The following is a 10,482-nucleotide window of genomic DNA, read 5'->3' on the forward strand; positions in this document are numbered from 1 at the left end:
TAATAGTGCAGAATTACTATAACATTACGTATATTATACTAAGCTGCGTGCCGTAGTAGGTAAGATGTCTACCTATCAGTTTGGCGATCCGGGTTCGAACCTGATGGGGGAGAGGAAAAATTTCTACCCTCGGTTTCAATGCGGTTCAGGAGTACAGTTAGTATGTCTAAAATTATTATTGAGGAAACTTGAGGAGATGCTGATTATATCACCTCCTACGTATGACAAAGTCTCTGAAGTGCCAAAGTCCTTGGGCCTCCTATGCCTGTCCCAAATGGACTATATTTAATGTTAACTAATACTAATAGATGCTATAAAGTACTATAACTATAGAGTAGTCGTTAAAACTTTACTATAAAGTAATTGTTAAAATTTTACTTTACACCCCTAATTGATGCTCTTATTCAAAATTTCATCTCTCACTATATTTTGTGGCCATGTACGAGTATCTGAAAAGTCCGAATGTTACTGATGTTACATTTTATTGTTTTATTTCTAGCCATCCAAATACAGAAGTAGCCCAGAGTATTCCGAAACACGAACACTATGTCAAATAGATACCTGTAAGACAATAGAAATCGACACTGAATTGAAATAAAAATCATATATCAGTGACAAGTGTGTGTGTGTGTGAATATTAAAAGGTAACTGCAGTAAAAAGTGAATAAATGTACATTACAATTGTAGAATTCACCCAACTTAAGAATATCATTAAACTACTTAATTTTACAGAAAGAATTAGAGATAAGTGATACTGAATATGTATTAAAACACAATTCACAAAAAAGCAGTCTTATTTCTCTACAGAATTGAATGGATACGACACTTATATAAGTGTTGATTTGACATAGTGTGTATTTCGGAATATCTGGAGCTATGTTTTCCTTTTCCAGGACTTGGAATAAAACAATAAAACCTAATATCAGTGATATTCCAGCTTACAATTTACAGGCACTCGTACATCGCCATAGAGAGGGCCGAAATATAGTGAAAGATGAAATCCTAAATAGAAGCACCAATTCAGACTACACGGTAAGATTTTAGTGTTATTATTGCCATAGATTTCAGAGAGCTCAATAATTTTGAACTTTTTTTCCTTGGTTACATTATCGAATCTATTTTAGGTACAAAATTTGTTCTTCATAATAACTTTGCGACTATAATACTGTCTTTCTCCTAATATTGTCTATTTTCTAAACTCAAATTCTTGAAACTCCAAACTTAATCTACCAATATACGAGAAGTAAAAGTCAAAAATTAAAAGTAGTGTTTGAAACACAATCAGATCATAGTTTAAACTGCACAACCAAATTAATTAAAATACATCATAACTTCAATTCTAACATAAATACTGGCTGACGGTATAAAATACTATATCCATAAAACTGCCTGCCTTGCTTATGAAAACTACGAAGGATTGCCAAGAAGTATCAAATCTGAAACAGGTGATTGATGGATAACTCGTAAGTAATCGTCGTACGAACTGCAGTGCTGATTCTTAGAAATAAATATTTTACACAAAGACACACATAATGATCTTGTTGTCTTATACAGAAAAACCGATAATCAAGATTTTGAAGTAGATATAAACTTGTATATTGTTCATACTAACTGGATCTATCTACTTTAGAGGAAAAGATTTTGGTGAAGTTTATTAAAAGTAAACAAAAGAAAGGGTTACATAAACCAATCACGAGATATAGCTCATTGTTTCCTCAGAATTTAAGTAAGTATATTCAAGGAACAAAACATTTTGCAATATATATATGAACCTAACAATATTCAAGTAAATGAATTTTTCGTGTTACACCCAATAAAAGATGAATATAGAGAATTAAAAAATAAAACATAAAAGAATAAGCGGGCCCCATGATTGAAAGTGTTTTGAAAGTTTGCTCTGAAATTCTGATGAATCCTTTTGACTTCATTTGCAATCTAATACTAAAGACACAATCATTTCAAAGTATTTTTAAAATCACAAGATTTTGTGCAATGCATGTCCGAAGAAGAAAGGAAAGTAGGACAAATAACATATACGCACATTTTACCTGTATTAAATGTTTCGTTTCATAAAACCAACATGGCTTCTATTCAGGGAAATCAACGTGGACTAACTTAATACGTTTTGCGCTAGATGTGCTTGATGCATTTTATAGGAAAATACAAGTAGATACTAAGTTTATATCGCATTCGACATAATTAACGACGACAACTTACTACAAAAACTTTCAAGTATTGGCATGTCTAATCAAGTATTAAATCTTGTGACCTCGTGTCCCTAGTTAATAAAAACAATATATAATTTATAAGCATGCTTAGTCTTTTAAAGTGGAAGCAAACTCAGGAATTCTGCAGGGGTCCAATTTGGAACCATTATTTTTATGTTTACAGACGACTTACCGACCAAAATGAAAGTTCAAAATGACTGTTATATGTAAATATATGAAGAGATTAATAATTACAAAGATAGTTTGCTGTTACAAGATAACATAACTGCAATATTCAAATAGAAAGTGATCTTCCATTCAAGAAACTTATTATTTAGGATATAAGAAAGATCGATAATGAAAGATGTATGTATACGAATGGAAAAAATGAAATGAAATCTTTGAGTTTTACGTCCCACGGGAATGTATACGAATGGAGATGTATGGATACGATAGATACCAACATCATGTCAAGAATTCGTTCAATGAGAGTCCTCGAAACTTCAATGTATTTTAATTCATCATTTTATAGCCATATACAAAATATCGAAGACGCATATAAACGACTGGGGTTCGTAATTAGAAATTCGTAGTGCCAAGTCTAATATTGTTGTGATAGATTGAAGTTAGAATATTCTCTCTTGCCTAGAATCCATATCAGACATTTCTTCAGAGGTAACTATAATTAACCACAAAAGAATATTTAAAGATATTAATATTTTGAAAAGTACACTATGCCTGCTTATGAAAATACAATACCTTAAGCTGCATTATTTTGAAAGAGTTAGTTTTTATGTGTTGTTAAGTAACAGAAGAAAGTATTTTGAACACCGTTTAAGGAGTCTTTTTATATATATATATATATATATACAGAAGGTAGCTATATAACAATATCGCATAGAAATTCCTCACAACTGTAGGACCATGTTCGAAGCTTAACGAAAATGAGTACGATTAGGATTTTCGTTAGGAAAGATGTATAAAATATAAAATGTCTTATATTTAAGTTGATAAGGAATTTAATGTAGATGGATATATCATGCTTTGGTTAATAGTAACTAATTTCTTGTATTACTTCACAAAAATAAAAAGGAAATATAAAGGAATACCATTCATTCTTCTATCATGATTCGTTCTATTCATTCATCATGCATTCATTCTATTCTTCTATTTCAATTTTTCTTTTTAATATATACAAGTTTCTCATTCTTGGTTTTGGATTATTACATATTATAGAAAAATATATTATATGAAAGCCTTCTGTAACTGAAGTTTGTACTATGTTGGTCGTAAATAAATCTGCAACTGAGAATACGTAAACTCTTACGGTACATCAATAACCAGAGAAGAACCAGCTTTGCGGAAAATACATTAACAATTTTACAAACTGTTTCTAGTTTTTAAGGTACTTGTTAATCCAAGTTTGATTTCGCTGAAGTTATGTAAACTATCACATAATGACCCACAAATAACTTTTCATGGATTCACCCGAGTCATGCAAATGGTTAGGCAAAATCTTCATGAATACAAAATCGCAAATTAGAATATTATAGAAACAGGGTGAACCTTTCCTCCTTTAGGTATTTTTGAAAACGCCAAAACATGTGTTCACATATTTTTAATGAAGAGTTTTCATGCCGAATTTCATCACTAACTTCAGGGTCTCGTGAAATACTCTATTTTTGGCAAACAATGTGATCCCACGTTGTTTGGATGAAATTACGGCAGAGTCATTACTGAACAATCACGAGACGGCAAGTAAAGATTACATGAACATTATACTTTATATTTGATGGTCAATATACCAGGTCTCAATCAAACCAAAGATGTTTAATGTGGTGGAAAAAGAGTAAAAAATACAAAATCATTTCCAGCCAGATCCTCAATCGTATTCTTATACATGAACTAAAGTCAAATATTGCTAACACAAAAGTATTAAAGAATAAACAGTAACTGATACCACAAAGCACTGAACACATACTTTTTCAGCTTAGTTTAAGCCCTAATAATATTTTTAATACTATTTATCACTTAGACTCAAGTGTCTACTCATATTTCTCGTATAACTAAAGAAAAAAATCTTTCATCCTTTTTTTAATTGTCGTAAATTTCAATAAATGTGACATGTGGCATTAAGTACTTCAGATTTCTCCTGAAGAATACAGTGATCTTACCCTCGCTCTTTCAGAATTTTTCAATTATTTCAGAAATAATAAAACAATATTTCTTAACTAGTATTACATATACTCTTTTTTATTATTAGTAGTAGTAGCAGTAGTAATTGTAGTAGTATTAATTAATTTATTTATTTATTTATTCCAATAAATGTGATAAATGTTAAAAGCAATTAAATTTTCCTTCAATATTAGTTAAATTTTTTCAAGTACTTCAAAACTGATTTTTTTTAAAATGTATTTTTATAACTGATGTTAAGTATTATTTTTAAAAAATATCCTTCACTGCTTAAAATATATCTTGAAATAATTATGATCCCATAATATTGCTTGGTATTGCTCCATAATTGGAAACATCTGTATGAGAAAAATAATGTAATAATGGAGATTTGTCTTTGAAAACTAATCTTTGATTTCTAAGCTCTAAGTGAATACGAGAGGTAAAATAACCACCCAATTCAGTAGAGAACAATGACTAGAAAATTTCCCTTTAAGATTATGCTGCGATTAAGATAAAGATTAGATATTTTTGAAATTGATATGAAGAACCATTTTTAAAATATCTTTACTGGTTAGAACTTATCTTCAAAATATTTCGACACTATAAAATTATTCACTGCTCTGCAACTGGGAACATCATATGCAAGAGTATTCTAGATGAAAAAAAAAATGATAATTTGTCTTTGATTCCTAACTTTTAAAAACCAAGAAGAGTTGGTTAAATTAAAATTATGTTTCTTCATAGCGATTTCCGTCTCCTGACAACACTGATTATTTAAGGAAGTAATTTTTAACAAATTAATCACAGTTAGATCATTAAACATGTGATGTTGAAAAGTAAAATATTGCCTACGTCATTATACAATACATTATACATCACGTACGTAGTTACGGTATAGCATCAACTGTCTTTGACCATTCATTAAATCATGATACTATAAAACGAGAAAAGTATACACGAAGACTGTCTAGCTGGTAGTACCAGAAATTATGTTTCTGTAATTTAAATATAATGTAAGATACACATTTAAAAAGATTTCATGCGTTGCATAATCTATTATTAATTATCACCTAAGAACAAACTCTGAAACAGAATATTTCTATCATAAACATGGTTGTATCCGATGAAGTTCTAATAGTTATGAACCGAATAGCAATGTGATAAATACAAATAAATAAATAAATAATAAATGAAAATAAGCGTAACAAGTAGTAATTTTGGTCCAATATGCAACGAATGACAAATTACTACTAAAAATATTTTGAAAAATTTTACTTCCTTCACAGTTATTCACTACACAAAATGATTGGACAGAGGGTACGTAGCGTTTCATTGAAAATGAAAAAAGTACATATCAAAACTGTTTCTTCTCTTCCAAAGCGTTTACATGAAACAAACCACAGCATTATGGAGGTTCAGTGTATATCTTAGGTAATATATTTTTTTTAATAAAACCATGTTTCAGACTTACAACATTTGTAGAAACAAACCGCAATTTAAAGAAGATTGAATTTAAAAATAAGGAATTACCGCAGGTTTGAGAAAACCGAGCAAAACAAGTTATTATTATTATATCATTAATCGTATAACTTCTCACGTCTCACGTTTTCCTTCTGTCACAAGCAAACGACTAAATATATTATTTTCTATAATTGTACTTGCACTTTTGCAATGTAGCCTATACCTCTTAATATACTCTCTGGTTGAAAAATGCTCCCACTGCGGAGCCAGAAGGTTTCGAAATATATATGAATTAGTTCATTGACTACCAGTTTTTACTTAAGTTTTATCCTTCGATATTACGCATTCTTCACGATCTCCAGCAAAAGTGCATACCGATTTGTTTAGTTCTCTTACACGTAGATATTATTTCCTTTAGTTCTTTTACACGTAGATATTATTTCCTTAATTTATTATACAAATGGATCAACTTAAATACGGTCCCTGGTAACGCTGAGAAAATTACGCTCCATGCATTTACTGTAAGTCAAGTTAGCAAATTTATTCCGATGAAAAAATCAAAAATAGTAGTACGGTGACACTGAATAACGGACACTAATGGGCCATGATTAATAAAAATACCGGCACAGTGACACAATAACGGACACCGATGGGACATGATTAATAGAAGTACCGGTACAATGACACAATAACAGCCACCGATGGGACATGAATACTTGTCCGTAGAACAGAGGTTATACACATTTAGATTATCATAGTTTTTGCTGTAATTGTATGCAATACATAGTGAAATCACAAATGTAAATCTAGACTAACATCGTAATATTGTATACTCAGTGTTTGAATTATTGGATAGATGAAGGTAAAGAAATACGGGTTATTGTTGGAAGGTGTTTGTGTTCTACGTGGGCGTGTATAACGTTTCTTCCTTTATCTTTGAAATTACAGAGAGATATGTAAGCCTAAAGGAAAAGAGGATTAAGTTTGTCAGGAAAGGGAATGAATTCCGCATAGTTTCTGGCCATACGATTAGTTAATCACGATTTTTTCTTCCTTTTATTTTTTTAACCCATTGAAGGTTTTGTAGGATTTCTACCCACAAAATAATAATAATTTACTGCGGAGTGTGGACAAACGAAAGAATTTCAAATTCAGCTTGCTACTACCCTGTGTGGTAGATTGCCAGGTTATCATTTATGACAAGTACTTTTCTGGGAAAGGAGTTTATTTATTACTTTATTTTATTTATCTATCTTTTCTTGTTTTCTTGCATCGAGAGGTATGTTTTCAAAGCGCAAGTGAACCAAAAATAATTTCTGACCGTCAAGAAGAGGCGTGTCCGTGAAAGGTAGGTTCTGTCCAGTAATGCATCAAATATTTTTGAAAAAAAAAAGTGTAATATGGTGGTTTTGCTCTACATGTAACTATTTACTACAGCGCGCTCTACCCCGCTTTTCACCTGTAGATTGTACGGGTAATAACCAGACCTCAATTGTGTACAGATCTTATTGTTCTACCCCAGGCATTAAGTACACTACATCCTTAGAATTCAACAAACACTAGTTCTCGACGGTTATGCTTCTCACCGGGTAAAGACAGTCAAATACCAGTATCATATTAATTGAATAATTCCGGACATACATACAAGCATGCATTGCATCCCTTTCTTCGCACGTGTTTCCTGTCAAAAATTAGCTTCAATGCTCGGCAGTTCATTTTGTACTTTATTTCAGTTGAACGAACAGTCTGTATCTTTTTGTATCAACGTTTAGATTAGCATCAATAGTTACTAGTGTCCCCTTAGCCCCAACCAACTAGAAAAGCTTCATTGTGTTAGTGTCTACGGAATGTTATCCATCCTCGAACTAAAAAGACTCAATACAGAGCATCAGAATAACACAGAGGTCAGAGAAATTACATTTACTTGCTTCACGAACGAAAGAAAAAAATAATGGTGGTCATCAATCATTTACTGTCGATAGAGTAGGCTGGATGCTACATTTCTACTGTATACTTTGAATTTCCCTAATTTCATTCAACTGAGTGATAACTACGTAGGCTATATCAGTACTACGCCTAGAATGATAAACAAAAGTAACTGGTGTTTCCTTCTTTTAATAAATAAATAAATAAAATATATTACATTTTGTTCTATTTTACGTTTCGTTCCGAACACGATCATTCCCCATATGCCCTTTTATCAGGACATTTTTCTTTTCCTCACTACGAAATTTTGGAGCCGTTCCTGAAGAATGAAAGTTCACAGATAAACGGAAGACCCGATGTATAATAAAAAAAAAAAAAAAAAAAAAAGTACATTATTTACCATTGTACAAAATTACAATATAGAGATTAAAAATTGAATTGGTGGCACTATTCAATAATGCAACGAATATATATGTACGTATTCAGCAATATTAACATTGAATGTAATCAGAGGTAGCAAGGATATTGATGTGTGACAGATACCAGTCATTAAGTATACACAACAGAGATCGTACCACAATTATACCTGTAAGTGCAAGGCACATTATGATGTTTCACAATGATAATGAAATGACATACATAATCGCCAAATTATATTCCTTGCAAATGGTAAGGGTCTGCAGTAACAAGAACTGACTGCGAATAATAGTATAATTAGCCTTGCACTGACACAAGAGAGTGTTCTGGTGTGCCGGCCACGTTGCAGCTGTTCCAAAATAAAGTCTATAAAACGTCATATGAACTCCCTACTGTGTTTATAGGTGGCAGATATGATCTTTAGAATGTAAATAACGTATAAAAGTCAAGAGAACATACAAAAAACAACTATAGGACGAATAGAATCGATATTAAATATGGTGAACATCCGTTACAAAGCGCACAATAATAATAATAAAAGTAGCAGTAAAATACAGTAGCGATTTCAGTATCCGTAATCTCGTAGTTTACTTAATTTCATTGAAAAACCCACATTATTAATGTTTATGTGGTTTTGTTGTCCAATTACACGTACTAAAACTATAATCTGAGAAATACAAATATGATGGACGCGGTTGTCAAAAGTGTCAACAAACCGAAACTACTTTCCATTAATGCAGGAAACTTAGATACTCTAACAAAGTTCACAAAAATAACTTTAAAAGTGTGTTAAATGAGATTTTTAAAAATTAATAAAGCATTAAAATATGTATAATGAAAGACGTTTACCTTTTTCATTATACCAGTCTTCCGTTTTGAAAACGTTGTATATCTTCTTAATTTGTTATCTATAAATTCCATTTTTATTTTCACTCGTCCCTTTGTCTTTTTACCATTTGGGGGAAGAGTCTTTTTCTGTTGACTTTGATGATAACTGTCGCCCGCATTGTCCGATGAGCATTCGCCCGCGATGCCCATCCCACTTTGCGATGTCAGTCTTGCTCTGGGTAAATCATCAAGTTCTTCAGCTGATGCGCTTCTTTTAATTCCACAAGGAATATTACCACCACAGGCACTTATCGATGATCTTGAGATACTTGTAGTTCCCATTGTTGTATTTGTTGATCTAACAGTGCCCGCATTATTAAACATTTCGGAAGCTTCACTGTTTAAAATCGGCATATTATAATTCATATTAAAACGGGAGTCCCTTCCCGTTCCGGAAGGTATCTCCATCACATGAAATTAACCATCATTTACAATCTAACACAACACCGTTATCAACTTTATTTTTCATAATGTATTTCGTTTAAGTTATCTCGCCCTGAAAATTCATACAAAATGCAACAACATAAACACCAACACTCACACATGCTATAAACACACTACCACTACTATTTCTCGTAATTTGACCTACGGACCTAACAGCATCGCAAGTGCGTAGCAAGAATATAGTTTCATCCAATCAAAAGAATATTGACATATTTATATCAGATTTCCTACAAGAATAAAACTTAAAACATATGTAAAAGTAATATTTACTATGGAAAGAGTCAACACCATTTCATTGGTTCAAAACTTCTCGTGTATAAGCTGGCGGATGAATACAGCCGACGAAAAAAAGGATGTACCAAAAGCCATATATAGAAGTGCCTGTTGCCAAATTAGGTAAACTTATCCATATATGGCAAACTAAGATCCACCCTCTTGGCCGCGAGGTTTCGTCGTTTAACGGGAGCACGTGCTTCATTGTATGATGCGCTCTATTATATTGTAACATCCGAAGCTCAAAGAGAAACCGCAACAATAAATCAAAAGACACAAGGAGCACTTCCGCAAATATATTTCTTTACAATTGAAGGCAGAACAGCTACGCATTTTTCGTATAGGTTATTGATTTAATTGAAACTCGACACAATGGACTACATATTTCTGAATGAAGATTTATCTACATATGTAAGCTTTTTTTTTTAAGTTACTTTTATAAAATCTTTTTCTTTTTTGCTGGTTGGACGGTTTGCAGTTTAGCGTGCCGTTCAGCACCAAGGTTCTGTGAGACATGGATCTACAACTTAATGTGGGATCCGAACTACTGTACATGACTTCTCATCGGGAATCGAACGCTGGTCTCCCGCGCGAAAAGTTTATCGCTAACCACGTAGCCGCGAGTTTTTTTTCTTTGTTTCGCGTACCGAACTGCTTACAAATTTTTAAGTTTGCATACCACTTCACAAGT

The 10,482-nt window shown here is 32.1% G+C and overlaps 1 protein-coding gene across 2 annotated transcripts in view; it reads right to left on the bottom strand.

The window, feature by feature from the left end:
• bs (serum response factor blistered) overlaps positions 1-9,801 on the bottom strand; it is a 217,938-nt gene extending 208,137 nt beyond the window's left edge. The window contains exon 1 of one of the 2 annotated variants that reach the window (XM_081758972.1): positions 9,036-9,801. In XM_081758972.1, coding sequence (XP_081615098.1) covers positions 9,036-9,482 — 447 coding nt within the window. In that variant the 5' untranslated portion in view covers positions 9,483-9,801. The remainder of the gene's footprint in view (positions 1-9,035) is intronic. The other variant, XM_081758971.1, reaches the window with a different exon arrangement.
• Between the last annotated feature and the right edge of the window lie 681 nt (positions 9,802-10,482).

The sequence above is a fragment of the Thermobia domestica genome, chromosome 5, assembly GCF_964235325.1.
Source record: "Thermobia domestica chromosome 5, izTheDome1.hap1.1, whole genome shotgun sequence".
Taxonomy (NCBI): Eukaryota; Metazoa; Arthropoda; class Insecta; order Zygentoma; family Lepismatidae; genus Thermobia; species Thermobia domestica.